Source organism: Euleptes europaea, chromosome 9, assembly GCF_029931775.1.
Source record: "Euleptes europaea isolate rEulEur1 chromosome 9, rEulEur1.hap1, whole genome shotgun sequence".
In the NCBI taxonomy this organism is placed as follows: Eukaryota; Metazoa; Chordata; class Lepidosauria; order Squamata; family Sphaerodactylidae; genus Euleptes; species Euleptes europaea.
The window spans coordinates 9,620,990-9,641,326 of NC_079320.1; the positions used below are offsets into that span (position 1 = coordinate 9,620,990).

The window sequence follows — 20,337 nt, forward strand, 5'->3', positions numbered from 1 at the left end:
AATCCAAGGCAAAACCTCCTGTGCATAAATGGCCACAAGTCTTTTTCTTCTTCTCCCTGGAGATATGCCCACCCCCCCCAAGGGGCCCCTACAATTACCTCCAGGCCACAAGGATACCCCCGGGAGGAGAGAGAGCCCCGAGCCGTGAGAACGCTGCTCGACTGCGGCCAAAACAGGAACGCCAGGGCCACGGGAGGCTGGGAGGGAGAGGGGGAAGGGGGCGACTGGGCGCCGCGCGAGGCAGCAAGATGCCTCATGCGCCCAGGAAAGGGGGTTTTGGGTTGGGGAGGCTGGGAGGGAGAGGGGGGAGGGGGCGACTGGGCACGCGCGAGGCAGCAAGATGCCTCATGTGCCCAGGAAAGGGGGTTTTGGGCCGAGGAGGGTGGGAGGAAGAGGGCGACTGGGCGGCGCACAAGGCGTCTTGCCGCCTCACGCCGCCCAGTCGCCCCTTTCGCCCTCTTCCTCCCACCAGGAAAGGAGGTTTTGGGCTGGAGAGGGAGCAGGGAAGGGGGCAACTGGGGCGGGAGGGAGGCTTCCGGCTGGGCGCATGCGGCCAGGAAGCCCAGAAAAGCTCTGGGGAGGGGGGCAAGGGGGGACTGGCTTTCTCGGTCCCCGGGCCAGACAAAAGCCCTCCGGGGGCCGGATCCGGCCCTCGGGCCGTAGTTTGAGGACCCCTGCTCTAAAGGTACTTGGCTTCACTTTAGAGTATCCCGCAGGGAACTGAGAACAGAGTGAAAGATTTGACTATTGGGTACGATTTGGATATGTTTACTGTTTGGGGCTGAAGAAAAGATTTGAAACAGCCGTCCCCCACCTTTTCCCAAAAAGTGTGCTTTTGGGATAGTACCTACTATTGGACTTTTTGAAGAAAATACAACATTTACTTGAAAGAACATGGCAATTGGTGCACTGAGACTGCATCCTATTTAGATTGTACATACTGTATATAACTTTGATTGTTCTTATATGTATCTTTCACTCTTGTATTGTTGATGTCATATGTGTAAGCACCAATAAGATTTCTTGCTACTTTTGTACTGAAGACTCTGTTGCAGATTTTCTAACCTCCAGGTACTAGCTGGAGATCTCTTGCTATTACAACTGATCTCCGGTCAATAGAGATCAGTTCACCTGAAGAAAATAGCCGCTTTGGCAATTGGACTCTACGGCATTGAAGCCCCTCCCCAACACCCCCCCCCCCTCAGGCTCTACCCAAAAAACTTCCCGCTGGTGGGGAAGAGGGACCTGGCAAGCCTATTGGAAGGCTTTAAGAGGAGAGTGGACATGCTCATGGGGGAGAAGGCTATCCATGGCTACTAGTCAAAATGGCTACTAGTCACGATGCATAGCTGTTCTCTCCCGGATCAGAGGAGCATGCCAAATACATTAGGTGCTGTGGAACACAGGCAGGATGGTGCTGCTGCAGCCGTCTTGTTTGTGGGCTTCCTAGAGGCCCCTGGTTGGCCACTGTGTGAACAGACTGCTGGACTTGATGAGCCTTGGTGTGATCCAGCTTGACCTTTCTTATGATCTGATGTTCTCTCCAGGATCAGAGGAGCATGCCTATTATATGAGGTGCTGTGGAACACAGGCAGGACAATGCTGCTGCATTTGTCTTGTTTGTGGGCTTCCTAGAAGCACCTGGATGGCCACTGTGTGAACAGACTGTTGTACTTGATGGACCTTGGTCTGATCTGGCATGGCTTTCTCATGTTCTTGATTGCCAACCTCCAGTTGGGGTCTGGAGCTCTCCCACTATTGCAGCTGATTTCCAGACGACATAGATCAGTTCCCCTGGAGAAAATGGCTGCTTTGGAGGGTGGACTCACTTCCCTGCTGAGGTCTCTCTCTCCCCAAACCTTGCCCTCCGCAGGCTCTACCCCCAAAGTCTCCTGGTATTTCCCCACCCAGAGCTGGCAACCCTACCTCCAAAGCTGCCATTTCGTCCAGGGAAACTGATCTCTGTGGTCTGGGGATCAAGGATGGAGAAGAGTATAGTATAGCTCAGTCTCATGAGATCTTGGAAGCTAAGCAGGGCCAGTACTTGGATGAGAGACCACCAAGGAAGACACTGCAGAGGAAGGCAATGGCAAACCACCTCTGCTTCTCACTTGCTTTGAAAGCCCCTTGCTAGGGTTGCCATAGGTCAGTTGCAACTTGATAGCACAACCTTACACGGTCTGAAGGCAGATGGTGATGTAATTCTGGGCAAACTGCAGGCCCCACTTGGCAGTTGGTAACCCTACCTAGGACAATAACCTTGTAACAGTGTCATCTAATTTTCACTTGAACTTATCTTGCTTAACTCTGCAAACCTAGCCTTTGCAAATCTAGCCCTAATTCTAGAACATGTACTGTGAAAAGAATCAATGGTAGCCAAATCGGCTCCACATACAAGAAACACCATTAACCAGGGGTCCCTAACCTTTTTGAGCCTGCAGGAACTATTGGCATTCTGACAGTGTGGTGGGCGCAGCCACAAAAAGGCTGCCACAGGAGGCGAAACGTGCCATATAATGGCTGCTGCATCTTACCCTCAGTCAGTCCTTGTGCTGTGGTGGCAGACACCACCAAAGCAACATTTCAAAAATTCTGTAGTCAATCAAATCCCCCATGGCCAATGAGAAGTCTTGCTGGCCTAAAAGCCCCACTTGGCTCTGTCCACTTTCTAAAACCAGCCGGTGGGCACCAGGAAAGGTATCAGTGGGTGCCATGGCGTTGACCCCTGCCATAAAGTCTTACCCAAGATGATTTGCTTCCAGTTGAGGGAATCCCTTACAGTTGAGGAATCCCCGCAGTCTGTTCACACAGTGGCCAACCAGGTGCCTCTAGGAAGCCCACAAACTACTGCAGCAGCATTGTCCACAGCTCCTAATATAATCAGCATGCTCCTCTGATACTGGAGAGAAAATGTATGTATCAAAACTAGTATTCAGTTTGACTAATAGCCATGTACAGCCCTATCCTCCATGAACATGTCCACTCCCCTATTAAAGCCGACCAAGTTGGCAGCCATCACTACATCCTGGGGCAAGGAGTTCCACAATTTAAGTATGTGTTGTGTGAAGAAATACTTCCTTTTATGTTTTGAATTTTTCATCCTCCAGCTTTAGCAGATGACCTTGCGTTCTGGTATTATAAGAGGGAGAAAAGCTTCTCCCAAACTGTTAAAAACTGCTTACTGTCAGAATCTGCTGCCTGAACCAATATGTTCCCTTTCCCCAGAGGCACCAAAAAAGGAACAAATGTGATTATTTTTTACACAAGGGTAGTGAATGTTAATAGGGTTTTTTTTTACTCCCGGGGGGGGGGGGAGATTAGATGCAAAAGTTAAAAGAATGAAGACAAAAGTCCATAAAACAAAAAAAATGTAGTTTAATCTGAGATTCCACATTCATGGACAAGAAGTCAGTGATATGACGACGTTTGTTCAGTGCAGACATAATCGAGGGCTACAGAGTAACACTACTAGGTGTGCATAATGGGCACACTCTCAGCTTTGAAAAAACTGGCCTGAGCCAGGAAGGATTACCACCCAACAAACATTAAACACTTCAAAATAGATGACACGTTACGGCCTGTTCAGGCACTATATTTCCCTTCTTGCATCCAAATGCCCTCAAGTTAGCATCTTTGCACAACAGATATGTATCAGTTGGTTTATTTATTTACTTTTCTTCTATCACGCTCTCTCCGGCCAAGGTTGGATCTCATGGATCTGGTCCACTAGCAGTTCTGCCTTCCTCTCGGGCACAAGGCATCTTTCCAATCCAAAGGACTCTTCTACTAGACTAGATGAAGGTGTGGGGGGTTTTTGCGTCAGGGGAAGGCACCTGTGCTGGTGATAGATCCTACTGTTAGGAAACAGATCTGATCCAGTGTCACACCTGAAGCTGCTTGATACTGAATCAGACCCTTGGTCCATCAAGGTCAGTATTGTCTACTCAGACTGGCAGCAGCTCTCCAGGGTCTCAGGCAGAGGTCTTTCACATCACCTCCTACCTGGTCCTTCTAACTGGAGATGCCGGGGATTGAACCTGGGACCTTCTGCATGCAAAGCAGAAGCTCTACCAGGACTTCTAATGCCTGTGCATGTTTACCTGGAACTCAGTCTGGTTGTGTTCAAGAAGACATGACCGAGGGTAAGTAAGCATGCATATGACCACAGCCTTAGTGAGGAATTTGCTTTGTGCCTTTAAGTAAGCAGTTCCCTCTCTCTCAAGCTTAGTTCCCAATCATATAATAAGAGGGACAGTGGCCTACCTTATGGGGTTGTTGTGTTACGGTGCTCTTTAAACACTTAGAGAAAGCATTACATGAATACTAATTACAAGATGCGCAGTTGAAAAGAGAATGTAAATAATTCCAATGTAGTAGAGTGCTTCAGAACTACACTGGAGCAGAACAGGCAGCAAACTGTATCCGGAGACTTGCTATGTTATCTCTCTCGCCAGTCAAGTTAGTGCAGTTCAAACTCAAAATTGTTCAGTGTGGTGATTTTACAACTGTGTTCCAGGGGGGCCTTGGGAGACCGGTAATGGCGGGCTAAGCTTCCTTGAAAATCAACCAGTCATTCCACTCAGGTGCCCATATGGAAGAGAAAGGAATTTGCATTCATGTAAGGCTATGGACTGGATCGCCAAGGGAACAAACCAAACCCTCAGTACCAAGTACACTAAAAAGTAGTTGTAAACCCGCCACTGAAATTGTGATATCTCCGAGATCCACATAAGACCATGCTTGTGTTAAAGACAGAGGTGGTAACTGCAAGATCTCAAGTCAGCAGTTTAGATAATTAGTCAATCTTGGAATTAGCCACTTTCCTGAAGCATTGCTTGGGAGCTCTGTTGCTTAAACCGCCTGCTGACAGGTAAAGCATTCTAAGGGCCAGCTGACTCCTTTTCAAGAGTTTGTTACAAGATTATCCCCTTGTGGGAAGTAGTTTTGAAAGGTACTACAATATAGTATAATACTTAAAAGGTATTTTGCGCCAATGACACACCCACAGAGATGCATTTTTTCACAATAATACTGTAATCCATTGTTTCAGATGACGCTTTGCCACTCTGAACCTACAAAAATATACATTATAGCAACAAAACCCACTCCCTGCCCCAGCCATTATTTTGTGATATTGTAATACCAAAACCATTTTTAAGCTGAAAACATCACTGATAATGGATTTAATTCACCAAATTTACTGGATAAATACTGGGCACATGTTCCCAAAAGTCAGTAACGCTGGAAGTCCACTTGAGAAGTTTGTAGCCGCAAACTGAAACTACCTTCTATGGAGAGCCAGACCACTGGTTCATCTAACTCAGTATTGTCTCCTCTGATTGGCAGAGGGCTCTCCAGGGTCTCGGGCAGAGAAAGGCCTTTCCTAATGCCAGTTATAGAAGACCTTTTAATCAGATTGAATCTGGGGGTTTCAGCATGCAAAACAGATGCTCCACCACTGAGCTACAGCTACAGCCCCTAATTACGAAATTTGGTGAAACACTCTTTCACCAACAGATCATCAACAGTGCATCTAGAGGCATAACATCCAAATCGCAAGACGTCATAGTTCCGCTGTACACTGCATTGGTCAGGCCGCACCTGGAGTATTGTGTGCAGTTCTGGAGGCCTCACTGCAAAAAGGATGTGGACAGAAGCGAGCAGGTGCAGAGGAGGGCCACGAGGATGATCAGGGGCCCGGAGACCAAGCCCTACGAGGAAAGGCCGAGGGAGTTGGGAATGTTCAATCTGGAGAAGAGGAGGTTGAGGAGAAGGGCTTTTACTTAGGGGAGGGCAGGGAGCTGTTCCTGTTGGCAGCAGAGGTTAGAACTCACAATATGGGTTTAAATTGCAGGGGGAAAGGTACCAGCTGGATATTAGGAAAAAACATTTTTACAGTAAGAGTTGTTTGACAGTGGAATCAGCTACCTAGGGAATCACAGAATCATAGAGGTAGTGAGCTCCCCCTCACTAGCAGTCTTTAAGCAGAGGCTGGACAAGCACTTGTCAGGGATGCTCTAGGCTGATCCTGCATTGAGCAGGAGGTTGGACTAGATGGCCTGTATAGCCCCTTCCAACTCTATGATTCTACCAATAAGGCTAAAAGAAAGATGCTCAAGTTCATAGGAAGACAGGTGCTTGCAGGCTGAAGCCCATGGAAAGAGAGCATGGTACTGAAGGGTGGTACTGAACATATTTAATGTTCCTTATCAAGGTGGGGGTGGCTAGAACTGCAGTCACATTTTCCATACAGAGACTGGTTTTAGAACATGTTCCCATGAAAGATTCCCCCTGAACTGGCATTCTAAGTGGCTTTCTTCAAAACAGTGCTGAGCTAGATCTGTTATTTCGATCTACCTCAAGGGACTTCGTAACCCAGCCCCAGAACTTTTTCACATTATGCATTCATAGGAAGTCGGCGATCGTTCCCAAAGCCATCCAGTGGTTGCAAAGTTGCAAGGATACAACAGAGCATTGGGTCTATTCTGAAACCACACCCCTGACAATGATGATGAAGTCTGCGGCATCTTCAGAACTGGAGTTCTCCTGCTGCCTTGTAGGATCAAGATTTAGCTGTTCTAACAAACATTCCACTGTCCCCTGGCATTCAGTAACCTTTGTCTGGTCAAGACTGAGCTCTGAACGTCTCGTACCCACAGGAACACCTGAACATGCAAAGGTAAAGTGTACAGATACATCAGGATGCATGGTCGACAAACAGCCAGGTTCCAAGGAGAAAGTTGCACTGCATTTATCCAATAAATAAAAGAAGGGGTCACGGAAGTTAAACAGACCTCCTCTGGCCTGCTATGGAAGGAGGCGACACCTAGCTACCTAGACTGCTAGTACCTTGAGAAAGTCAATAATGCCTTGAGAAAGTCAACCAGTGGAACTGGTGACTGCCCCACATGAATGCTAAACACACTCTTCACTCAACAGAGAAGTCCTCTTTAACCCAGTCTTTTTAAAAACGGTGACACTGCAGCTCCCACGCTCAACACATCGGCCTAATTGTCCTGAATTCCAAAACTTAAAAAAAAGGCAGAGCGTTAACATTGCATTAGTGTAGTGTTTCTTTTTTTGAGGGGACGGGCAGACAGCGAAGAGTACTGTGTCACGGTGACTGTTAAGAGCAGTTTGCATAGTTCATTTGTGAGAAGGGGTGGAGAAACGGAGTCAGGAGGTCCGGATGAGTGGCGCTCTCTCGTCTTCCGAGGCCTGCGACGGACAAAAAAAAAAAAGGACAAGAAATGAACAGACAGGATGCTGTGAAGGGGAGGCGGACCCAGTACCCATTTTCCATCCAGAGGGCTGTAAACCTTGACCATGAGGCCCTATCTATGCACCTGGTAGTAAGATACTGAAGAATGGGCCACTGTGTGTAGGGTAGGGGGACCATAATCCCTAAATCTCCCCAAGTTTCCTAACCTGGATCTGGCAACCCTACTCCCCCCACCCTCTGCCAGTGGCCAGGGGGGACCTGGCAACCCTACTGGGAATTCTGACAGATATTCCCAGGCCCACCTAACCCCTCACGGAACTACAATTCCCAGAGTTCCCTGGTAAGGGGACGTGACTATTCAAGCGAGTTGAGCCTGCGCTGCAGATTTGCCCATAATGGTTCGCACTCATGAAATTGCTTTCTGAGCTGACCCCAATCAGCACATGTGTGAGAAAAGTACGTATTAGAATTGGTTAGAATCTGTGCAGGCTACTTGACTCCTATTATGTTCTGCTCCTGGGAAAGGGAAGTGTTTCCCACAAGGCTCATCTACTTCTAAAAATAAATTTCATGCTACAGAGTTGCTCAGATGAAGGGATCCTTGCCCAGTCCACAGAAAGTTAGCCCCTCAAGGAGAGGTTTGAGCCTAGCCTTTTCCTTGATGAGCTAGCTTTCAGCATGGAGGGAGTTTATTTTACATAGGATTTAGTAATATGTTTAATAAACATAGTTTATTTTACATAGTTTAATATGTTTAATAAACATAGTTTAATAAACATAGTTTATTTTACATAGGAACACAGGCAGGATGGTGCTGCTGCAGTCGTCTTGTTTGTGGCTTCCTAAAGGCACTTGGTTGGCCACTGTGTGAACGGACTGCTGGACTTGATGGGCCTTGGTCTGATCCAGCAGGGCCTTTCTTATGTTCTTATTTGTCATCTGTTCAAGAAATCTGAAACGAAGCCATTCCTAGTTCCCTCGAGTCTAACTCAGCCCCCAACTCTGGATGAGAACTAGGGCTAATCATGGTCTTTTAAGACTTAATAACACATTTATAAAGACCGAATAGTAATGCACCTACCTCAGTCCCCTTCTGTTGATGAAAAACATTTTTAAAAACCCTCTAAAGCATTTTACACTGTGAAAATGCGCCATAAAATAAGCAACTATGCCACAAACCAGCAACCCCAAACCATCACCATGGCCACAAGATTTGGTCCCATGCAGAACGTTAGTCAGCCTTTAAGTACTGGATTAAATTCCCTTCCAGGAAAAGTGGTTGGGGGAAAAAAGAAAAAGCAGTAAAGCACCCAATGGAGCAACCAACAGCTGGTCAGCAAGACAACATTCACTGCTTGTTTCAGGCAAAACCTTGACCAAAGAGACCACGTACAAATGACATGGCAGAGACCAGCAGTTGCAGCGATCTGCTTAGAAAATGAACAGCACGTATATAAAGACATAAAAAAGCCTGAGCAAAGACAGATGGAAAACACCCCCTAGAGCACACTCTGGGGTATTTCCCCCCCCCTCTCCTTCTTAGGGTAGGACTACATAGATTTCCCTCTCCATTTTGAGACAAGGAAAGCTTTTTGCTTCGTAATTCCCTCACATTCACATGGAGAGAGGTATTCATGGCTACTAGTAAAAATGGATACTAGTCACGATGCATACCTATTCTCTCCAGGATCAGAGGAGCATAACTATTATATTAGGTGCTGTGAAACACAGGCAAGACCTCCAGAGGAACTGGTAGGCCACTGGGTGAGACAGGATGCTGGACTAGATGGACCACTTTTCGCATCCAGCAGAGCTCTTCTTGTGTTCTTACACTCTTATCAGGAAGGCCTTGGCCTCTGCCCTGTTGTTGGACCTCCAGAGGAACTGGCTGGCCACTGCATGAGACAGGATGCTAGATTAGATGGACCACAGGTTTGATCCATCAGGGCTCTTTTTATGTTCTTATGTACCTTTCAACATTAATACTGAAAAGTGAGGCAAGGTGGCCAAGATGGTCCGAGTTTGGGCATGTTTTAATCTTAAGGCTGGCTCACAAAGGCACATTCTCAACTTGACTCCCAGGCAAGTGTATGAACTGTTCCCACTGGAAAAGTACTGTGTCTGAGTGGATTGTCCAGTGATGTGACGGTTCTCTCTGCAACGACTTGTTCACACAAATTCATCACAAACCGATAAGTGATGACAGTGAAACAGCCTTATAAATGCAGGGAGCGATCTCACATAGGGTTGTCAGGTCCCTCTTTGCCACCGGTGGGAGGTTTTTGGGGCGGAGCCTGAGGAGGGCGGGGTTTGAGGAGGGGAGGGACTTCAATGCCATAGAGTCCAATGGCCAAAGCGGCCGTTTTCTCCAGGTGAACTGATCTCTATCGGCTGGAGATCAGTTGTAATAGCAGATGTCCAGCTACTACCTGCAGGTTGGTAACCCTAATCTCACATCATGGGTCTACCCAGCCCAGTATTGCCTACTCTGACTGGCAGTGGCTTCCCAAAGTCTCAGGCAAAAGTGTTCCCAATCCTGCTACACCAGAGAGGTTTCCGCCATGCAAAGCGTGTGCCCTGCCACTGCCCCGTGGCTCTTCTCTTCAGGGTTTTCAGAGCCAGGCTTCTCTTTGCAGCCAGTGAAAACACTGGCAAAGAGATAGGCTTTGCATGTCTTACCATGTGCCTCAAACCAGCAGCCAGAGCTTTGCTGAGATGCAGTTACGAAGATGAGTCTACTAAGCCTTCTCTGGCCTAGAATGAATGTTTCAAAAAGAGGCAAAGAGAAAAAAAGGGAAAAATAACAGAAACACACATAAAACAAACAAAAACACAAAACACTTGGATGACAGTAGACAAAAAACAACAACACAAGATCAACTCCAAAGCAAATTTAAAAAGGACAAACAAAAAATAATTTTTTTGAAAAGCAAACAGGACATCCAAACCAAACAGAGAGATCATCTTCCAAAGGCTCTTACCTCTTCCTTCGGCCGGAAGGGCCTGCACGCGAGCACAACGAAGATGACTCCAAAAACAACCCCCAGGCCCATGATGATATAGGGAATGCTGATTAGCAAAGACGATTCAAACAGAGCGACCTTCAGTTTCTCCGCAGAATCGTCATCCACCAACACGCTCTGGAAGAGCAAAGACGAAGGCCCAAAGGTTACTATTTTCTTTTCCACTCTGGTCAAGAGGGGCTCCAGGTTTCTCAAGCTGTGTGAACTTGGACCTCCCTTTTGTGTTTATTCAGATTTTTTTCCTGCCCCGTTCCCCAATGATGTCCTCCCAGAACCAGAGATTCTCATAAGGGCCTAACTACATACAGCGCTTCCGCACACTTGTTATCCACTTCGACAATGGTTTGCATGTATTTGCAATAATCGAATAATCCACTTCGGCAATGGTTTGCATGTATTTGCAGTTTCGCACAGTAAATTCCAGTCAGCCGCAAAGTGCATCATACGTGGATTATTCAGCATGTGTGTGAGTTACATTGTTTACAGGTCTGCCCTGTGTCTGCTCTTGGTCCTGTCAAGTAGACCCACCCTGAGTTTTTCCTAGGGAAAGTTAGATTTTCAGGGGCTTGAGAGCCCGATTGGGGCCATGGTGCATTGAGGAGAGGGTAAGCTTGCCCCCAGTGCTGTTACTCCAGCCTGAAATAACCCCAGGGATCTACTATTTGCCCATTTAGAGGAAGAAGAGAAGAAGAGCTGGTTTTTTATATGTCGACATTCTCTTGCCACTTAAGGCAGAATCAAACCGGCTTACAATCACCTTCCCTTCCCCTCCCCACAACAGACACCCTGTGAGGTAGGTGGGGCTGAGAGAGCTCTAAGAGAGCTGTGACTAGCCCAAGGTCACCCAGCTGGCTTCATGTAGAAGAGTGGGGAAACCAACCTGGTTCACCAGATTAGCGTCCGCCGCTCATGTCAGCTATGACTTGACGGCACTTTCCAAAACTACCACAGGCTTAGATCTCCTGCCCTTGTACTCTGTGATCCCAAATGAAATTGGGTACCCATATACCCGAGTCCAAGTTTCTGTTTCCCCTCCCTTACTTTATTATCAGTGCTTTAAAACCCAAAAATAAATCAGTCACAATGCTAGAAATTGCAGAAACTAAAAATAAATAAAAAGGAAACAAATTCATACCGTCAAATGACAAACAGAAACATCTTATTTCCCCCCCCTTTGTTAAGTACAAGATTCCAACTGGCAGCTATTTTCTTTAATATCCCTGGCTTTCGGCAAAGCAGTAAACTTAAATAATGCAAAAACTTCCTTAGACTGATCTATCCACTCCTCATTTTAAAGGAGACAACCTCGATTCCCAACGTTTAGCAAAAGTTAATCTTGCCGTCTTGATAAAATACAGGGCAATTTTCTGCAACCGAGAATCTTACTTTCAACCGGGATATCCCTACGGGACAAAACCTGGATAGGCTCTAAATGTAATGTCAAGCCCTCCTGGTTCAGAAACTGCATGCAACGTGAAGCTCCCCCCCTCCCAAAATCCAGCAGCCATAGCCATAGACAGCTTGCTAGCAAAAAAGAAGAGGCAGATATTAAACAAGCACATTTCCCACTGTTCTACATGTGAACATAAACAAAGAAAGTATTATTATTTTTAATGCTTACCTCATTTAAATGTATCACAGGGAAAACCAGTGTCCTGATGTTGCCTGTTTGACTAAACAAAGATGAGAAAGCAGTTAAGGCACTGGTGTTTGCAGCAATCTCACGCAAGACATGGCATCTTCACTGCCAGATACCAGGAGATCAAAACAGAAACTGAAAAAGTACCCAGGTTCTACGGTATGTTTGGAGGTCAGTGGATCTAACACACTTCTTGTTTGTGGGCTTCCTAGAGGCACCTGATTGGCCACTGTGTGAACAGACTGCTGGACTTGATGGACCTTGGTCTTTCTGGGCACTCCCCCCCACTCTTACACATGAAGCCAGCTGGGCGACCTTGGGCTAGTCACAGTTCTCTTAGAGCTCTCTCAGCCCCACCTACCTCACAGGATGTCTGTTATGGGGAAGGGAAGGTGATCATAAGTAGATTTGATTCTTCCTTAAGCGGGAAGAAGTAGAAGAAGAGTTGGTTTTTATATGCTGACTTTCTCTACCACTTAAGGAAGAATCAAACGAGCGTACAATCACCTTCCCTTCCCCTCCCCACAACAGACACCCTGTGAGGTAGGTAGGGTTGAGTGTTAGGCCAAGGTCACCCAGCTGGCTTGGAGTGGAGAAACAAATCCAGGTCACCAGATTAGCCTCTGCTGCTAAGAGAAAATCGGCATATAAAAACCAGCTCTTCTTCCTCCCCATTGGTTTATTTTTTACCCTGCCATCCCAAAGAGTTCAAAGCTTGTCTTCATAGTTCCCCCCCTCCATGTACGGAGGAGGCACAGAGGGGGTCTAACAAACTTCTTGGTTTCTCTGTTTGTCTCAGAATGTTGAAAAAGACTCTCTCTCTAAGGATGTGTGCAGGTGCTTAAGACCGACAGAATAAGTCCTCAGCAGACAAAAATACACAACTCGTGAACTGTGCTCAGCAGACAGAGTTGTTCAGGCTTGCTGTGGTTCTCCACAGTTTGAGTGGGTCTGCCCTTAAATGATGATCCAGAAGGAAGAAAGAGACAGTTTTTCCAAACAGGGCTAACGGCCTTAATAGTGTCGCCCTAAGCAGAGTTACGCCCTTCTAAGCCCATTGAAGTCAATGGGCTTAGAAGGGTGTAACCTGCATTGCACTGTGAGAGGCTCATCCTAATCCACAGCCAGAGATTTTGTGGCAATGCCCATCAATCATCCTAATACTTTTGGAGTCTCTGGCCCGAATACCAGAATCCATTCTCAGGCTCACATCTTACCGAGGAACTGGGTAGAATACTGCCTCTGCATCAAAAGAAGAAGAATTGGTTTTTATATGCCGACTTTCTCTACCACTTAAGGAAGAATCAAACCAGATCTATTAGAGCTCTCTCAGCCTCACCTACCTCACAGGGGGTCTAGTTGTGGGGAGAGGAATGGAAGGTGATTGTAAGCTGGTTTGATTCTTCCTTAAATGGTAAGAAGAAGAGTTGGTTTTTATATGCCGACTTTCTCTCCCACTTAAGGGAGACTCAAACCGGCTTACAATCACCTTCCCTTCCCCTCCCCACAACAGACACCCTGTGAAGTAGGTGGGCTGAGAGAGCTCTAAGAGAACTGTGACTAGCCCAAGGTCACCCAGATGGCTTTGTGTACAGGAGTGGGGAAACCAAACCGGTTCACCAGATTAGCGTCCGCCGCTCATGTGGAGGAGTGGGGAATTAAACCCAGTTCTCCAGATCAGAGTCCACCGCTCCAAACCACCGCTCTTAACCACTACACCATGCTGGCTGCATCCACAAGTAGAGAGTCGCAGAGGCCTAGTCCTGTTAGCATGTAGCAGGCCCCTTCCTCAATTTTCAATTTCCATTAACTAAAAATCATGGCTCTAGATTTTCGGCAAATGGATCCTCGTTCGGGGCTCTGGTACGAATCGGCCCCCTTGGCTTCAGTCCCCACCCCCCCAATGTTAACACAAAAACACAAAAGATGCCAATGGAGTACTTACAAAAAACCTGGGAGACTTCGAACATAAGTGTTGATCTGTAAGCGTTTGCATGCACGCACCAGCAATCCAGTCGTCTGCAAAATAAGGTACATGTGATTTAGAATCAAAGAGCAGGAAGGGGCCAGACAGGCCATCGAGTCCAACCCTCTGCTCAATGCAGAATCAGCCTAGAGCATCCCTGACAAGTGTTTGTCCAGCTTCTGCTTAAAGATTGCCAGTAAGGGGGAGCTCACCACCTCCCTAGGTAGCTGATTTCACTGTTGAACTGCTCTTACTGTAAAAATTTTTTTCCTAATATCCAGCCGGTGAACACCATTTAAACCCATTATTGCGGGTCCTGTCCACTTCTGCCAACAGGGTCAGCTCCCTGCCCTCCTCTAAGAGACAGCCCTTCAAATTCATAAAGACAGCAATCTTGTCCCCCCTCAACCTCCTCTTCTCCAGACTGAACATTCCCAACTCCCTCAGCCTTTCCTCGTAGGGCTTGGTCTCCAGGTCCAATTCTGAAAAGTCCTTGTCAACGTTATTTTATTTTTTTAAACTAGCGATCCTACACATTTAATATGGATTTTGCTTTTGGATGGGAGCCAAGGTGGTGTGAAAGGATGGAACTAGGCTGGGTAGGGTTGCCAGGTCCCTCTTCGCCACCGGCAGGAGGTTTTTGGGGTGGAGCCAGAGGAGGGCGAGGTTTGGGGACTTCAGTGCCATAGAGTCCAATTGCCAAAGTGGCCATTTTCTCCAGGTGAACTGATCTCTACCGGCTGGAGATCAGTTGTAATAGCAGGAGATCTCCAGCTCGTACCTGGAAGGTTGGCAACCCTAAGGCTGGGTGTACTCGCAGATTTATGAATGTAGAACAGAGAGCATGGAGGAAGACAGACGGGAACACCCTGCCTGTTAAAGCAAGAGTCACACCCACAGCGATGTGCCTGGCAGCACGGAGGAGGCGTTTGTTTTTTGGCCCGATGCAAAAGGAAACTTTTGTCTGCTTTAAAAAAAATAATAATAATTGGGCAGTAGGGTATTAACCAAGCCACCTGCCCTCCAAGAATGAGGTGTCCCAATAATGGTGCTTTAAGTGATGGGAATGAAATGTCTGAGGCCGCTGTAAAGTTTGAGAGGCTAAAATTTCCAGGCTTGCAGCCAGCAAGGCAGTTGTTGTGTTCAACTAAACCCCTTCTTTAAAAATATATATTTTATTATATGAAATCAGGCGGTACAAAAGGAAAACAGCGGAGGGGAAAAATATATATATCCAGCATATAATTTTCACAAAAAGTTAATAATAAGAAGAAATATTCTAACACAGAACAGGCATTCGGCATTATCAAAATCTTCATCGTTTGGGCTAATAATCTGGATAACACATACCAAAAAACGAGTGTTTTCAAAAACTGATTAATACATTAGCAAACCTAATAATTTTGTATAAATAAAATTGAAGTCACATTATAATACGTCTGATTAAGACCTTGTCTTTACCAATCTTCTATGTAAGTATGAAATAATTTCCATATCTCGTTATGCTGCTCAAGGGTGGTGTCACTATTAGTGTTTATCATATGAGTCATTCTAGCCCTCAGGGCATACTCCATCAGTTTGTCCTTCCATTCTTCTGTATCCGGAACAGATGGCTGTTTCCATTTCCTCGCTACGACCACCCTCGCAGCTGTAGTGGCGTCTTTGAATACTTCTCTGAATCACACAGGAAGTTCAGCTGGCATGATACCCCTTCTTGTTATCTTCTCCCCACCACGAGGAGAGCAAAAGTGGAGCAGGAGTTTGATCCCCCACTCCTCCACATGAGCGGCAGACTCCAATCTGGTGGACAGGGTTTGTTTCCCCACACCTATAAATGAAGCCTGCTGGGCTTTCAGCTAAACCCCTTCTTGTTATCTTCTCCCCACAGTGAGGAGAGCAAAGGAGGAGCAGGGGACAGGAGCTCTCAAGTCCTAGAATTTCTCTTGATGAATTTCAGGGGGTAGCCAGGTTCAGGGGGTAGCCAACTCCTCCCTTTACCTTTGGGTAGAAATCTGTCAGCTGCCTTATCCTGAATCAGACTGATGTTCTGTCCAGATCAGTATTGTCTGCTCAGACTGGCAGCAGATCTCCAAGGTCTCAGGCTGAGGTCTTCCATATCACTTACTACCTTATCCTTTTAACTGGAGATGCTGGCAATTGAACTTGTGAGCCAGTGTGGCATAGTGATTAAGAGCAGTGGACTTTAATCTGGAGAACCGGGTTTGATTCCCCACTCTTCCACATGAAGCCTGCTGGGTGACTTTGGGCTACTCACAGTTCTCTCTGAACTCTCTCATACCCACCTACCTCACAAGGTGTCTGTTGTGGGGGGAGGTGATTGAAAACCAGTTTGAGACTCCTTAAAGGTAGAGAAAAGTGGGGTCTAAAAACCAACTCTTCTTCTTGTACATGCCAAACAGAGCATGTACCTCTTTAAAATGCTTATTGCAAAGCAGGGAACCTGGTTAGCAGAACCAGGAAGGCTGAAGACTTAAACCTCCTCTCACTTCCCTGCATGACCCCAAGGCAAACTGAGGCTGCATGAGCCTGCAATCTGTATTTTATAGACAGGTGGTGATGAGCCTTGGAGATTTGAAAACACGAACACATGAATCTGCCTTCTACTGAATCAAACCATCAGTCCACCAAGGTCAGCACTGCCTGCTCAGGCTGGCAACGGCTCTCCAGGGCCCCAGGCAGAGGTCTTTCACATCCCCTTCTATCTAATCCTTTTAACTGGAGGTGCCAAGGAATGAACCTGCATGCCAAGCAGATGCTTTATCACAGTGAAGAAGAAGTTGGTTTTCATACACCAACATTTTCTACTTTTTAAGGAGAATGAAACCGGCTTACAATCTCCTTCCCTTCCTCTCTCCACAACAGACACCTTGTGAGGCAGGTGGGGCTGAGAGAGTTCGGAGAGAACTGTGACTAGCCCAAGGTCACCCAGCAGGCTGCATGTGAAGGAGTGGGGAAACCAACCTGACTCACCAGATTAGAGTCCACCACTTTTAACCACTACCCCACGCTGGCTCTACACTGCTCATAACCACTACACCATGCTGGAGACCACACTCTTGTTTTGAGAACCAGGCAATGTGAGGATGGATGCTTACTGGGTTTATGTCCAGAAATGTCTCGTGGTCCTCTTTCTTTGGATGCATGCCATCAATGTCCTTGACATACTTCTCATCTGACTGGTAGAAGTGTGGAGGTGATAATAATATTGGCACACCTATAATAATAATAATAATAATAATAATAATAATAATTTTAAAAGCCAGCAGATGGATATGTTACCAACCTAATAGTTTAAAAAGACAAACACAACACAGAACCAGACCCTTATATCAGCTCAGTATCATTGTTTTAGCATAAATGATGGTTTAAATGTAACTGAATTATTACTGTATTTACTTGAAAGGAAAACTAGGGTTTCTTTCAGGGGCGCCATCAAGAAAAAGAAGGGGACACCTTAATTTGAGTATCAGCTATTGGTTTGTTTGGTAAGGAAAAGGTTTTGCTTATTGCCTTTTTTAATGGGGTCGACTTACATTCAGGGTCGTCTTCCTTTTGGGTCAATGCGGTAATGCTTTGCATTTATACCCTGTATTTTAAATATTCAAATAGTCAGCGATCCTTACAAAGGCTCTGCAATCATTACCTCCAAACTGCTGATGCTGAACAGAGATGGAAAAGGGGTGGGGGGAACTTGCCATATGATCACGTAATAAGCTGAGGTGAGATTTGGACCCGGTATTTTCCAGCTGGTTGCTCCTACTTGTGAAATCCTGTAGAAGCCACAGCAGTATTTGGGGGACTGCTCTCTCTAGAGATTCTGTTCAGGCTCTACGCTGAGTGTGGAAGTCCCAGATAGCAGAGATGGCCAACAACCTGATCATGAGCTTCAAGGGGAGCTCAAATTGACATCTAGGTGGCTTCTTATGCACACCATGTCTGAACAACAGAAGACCTGAACACATGAACACATGAAGCTGCCTTATACTGAATCAGACCCTTGGTCCATCAAAGTCAGTACTGCCTACTCAGACCGGCAGCGGCTCTCCTGGGTCTCAGGCGGAGGTCTTTCACATCACCTACTTGCCTAGTCCCTTTAACTGGAGATGCCGGGGATTGAACCTGGGACCTTCTGCATGCCAAGCAGATGCTCTACCACTGAGCCACAGCCCCTCCCCATTCTTGGCAGCTACTGCACAGTTTTGGAACTCACTTCCTCCATAGGATAGACCTGGGGCAGAATATCTTCCAGAACTGAGCCAAAATGATAGCAGTCAGGCAAACATTTTGCAGTGAGTGGGAGGACAGCCAACTGTTTTATTTACTAATTTCTAAATCTTATCGCCTTTGGAAAGATGATGCCAAGCTGCAATTAAAAACCAGAACGAGCCTCCTATAACAGCAGTTCCCAGTCTCTCACAGAGAAGGCAGTGACGGAACTGGCAAGCGTAGGTTTCTGTGTTCGACGTTATCACTTTGCGGCTCACGTACCTTTCATGCAGGTGCTGATGTTCAAGACCCCTGCCCCAGGGCAGTTTCCTGCCGGCACACAAAACCCAGCGTTGTTTTTATTAATGGCACCAGAGGCATACAACGATGCGGGAGGCACAAACCGATAGGCTGGGATCCCCTTAACGGTAACATACTTCTCGTAGGTTAGATACAGAGACCTAGAAAGAGGCATGGAGAAATCTGAAGTCTGTCATCTTATGAAAACAGGCATGTAGCATCTTCTTTCGAAACTACTGAAATGCCCATACATGTGATGGGGGGGGGGGAGGGAAATGACCAGGATGTGTGGAAGAAGGACTTGTATGCTGCTCACTGAGCGACAATCCACTCATCCACCAGAGGGGTTTTGCCTTGTTGCAATATGTTAACCTGCTTAGTTTCCCAGGCTAAGCCTACACTGGGAGAGGGGTCTTTCAAGAGGAGAAGACTGAGAGGGGACATGATAACCATCTTCAAGTACTTGAAGGGCTGTCATAGAAAGGATGGTGCCGAGTTGTTCTCTGTTGCCCCAAAAGGTGGGACCAGAACCAACAGGTTGAAATTAAATCAAAAGAGTTTCCGTGTAGACATTAAGAAGAATTTTCTAACAATTAGAGCGGTTCCTCAGCGGAACAGGCTTCCTCAGGAGGTGGTGAGCTCTCCTTCCCTGGAGGTTTTTAAGCAGAGGCTAGATGGCCATCTGTCAGCAATGCTGATTCTGTGACCTTAGGCAGATGATGAAAGGGGGGGCACCCTGGCCATCTTTTGGGCATGAAGTAAGGGTCACTGGGGGTGTGGGGGGAGAGGTAGTTTGGAATTTCCTGCATTGTGCAGGGGGTTGGACTAGATGACCCTGGTGGTCCCTTCCAACTCTATGATTCTATCCACATATTGATGACAACCAACCCCAAAGCGATGAATGATTTGCTTTAAGGGCTTTACATAGAGTCTGGAAAGGTTATAGGATAAAATTGCGATAACCTTGCGCTACAAATTTACCTTTCACTTGTGGTTAGAGTAGAAAAGGGGGAACACCTTTCTTGAGGGCATGTAGATCAGCCTTTGGATCTAAAGCTGATCCAGAATACCTTCTCTGTGTTCTGTTCTCATAACTCATTAGCAATTCAGAATCTCCTTTTGCCTATAAGCATATATCCTAACTTTCCTCTAAGGAGCTTGGGGGGAGGTTACACCATTCTCCCCACTCCAAGTTCATTCTCACAACAATCCCGTGAGGTAGGTTAGGCTTGGGAGACTCTGTATGTGACTGACAGATAATGCGATGGTTAGATGGACATCTGTCAGCAATGCTGATTCTATGACCTTAGGCAGATCATAAGAGGGAGGGCATCTTGGGCATCTTCTGGGCATGGAGTAGGGGTCACTGGGGGTGGGGGGGTAGTGTGAATTTCCTGCATTGTGCAGGGGGTTGGACTAGATGACCCTGGTGGTCCCTTCCAACTCTATGATTCTAAGTTCAAGAGAATGGTGAGTGGTGTGGTCTAGCAGAATGTGCAGGAGAAATCCATTATTCACCCACTGACTCTGCTAAAGTCGGGTTCTACCATCAGAAGCTTTCCATTCTTACCTGCAGAAGTCCGAAGCAAAAATATAGATGGTTTCCTCCGGGTCTATCAGTGGGTGAAAAGAAGACCCATCCGTTCCGTTTATCATGTTACTCGTTGGTGACGTCCACCAGTCCAGTTTGCTGTAAGAAGAGAGGGGATTGAGGGAGAAAGAGGAAGAACCATGAAGTGTGTAGCCAATCAGTGCTTTGCAACAACCAGACATGAAAGAAGAAGAGGAGTAGGAGTTGGTTTTTATATGCCAACTTAATGAAGAATCAAACTGGCCTACAATCACCTTCCCTCCCCCTCCCCACAACAGACCCCCTGTGAGGTAGGTGGGGCTGAGAGAGCTGTGACTAGCCCACGGTCACCCAGCTGGCTTCATGTGGAAGAGCAGGGAAACAAGTCCA

General features: G+C 46.7%; 1 protein-coding gene across 1 annotated transcript in view; it reads right to left on the reverse strand.

Annotated features, from left to right (window-relative positions):
- Nucleotides 1–7,081: 7,081 nt before the first annotated feature.
- SCARB2 (scavenger receptor class B member 2) overlaps nt 7,082–20,337 on the reverse strand; it is a 38,558-nt gene continuing 25,302 nt past the window's right edge. Inside the window, exons 6-12 of the mRNA XM_056855669.1 lie at nt 19,948–20,067; nt 18,360–18,538; nt 16,967–17,085; nt 13,830–13,903; nt 11,867–11,918; nt 10,204–10,362; nt 7,082–7,218 (exon numbers count right to left, since the gene is read on the reverse strand). Coding sequence (XP_056711647.1) covers nt 7,177–7,218; nt 10,204–10,362; nt 11,867–11,918; nt 13,830–13,903; nt 16,967–17,085; nt 18,360–18,538; nt 19,948–20,067 — 745 coding nt within the window. The 3' untranslated portion in view covers nt 7,082–7,176. The remainder of the gene's footprint in view (nt 7,219–10,203; nt 10,363–11,866; nt 11,919–13,829; nt 13,904–16,966; nt 17,086–18,359; nt 18,539–19,947; nt 20,068–20,337) is intronic.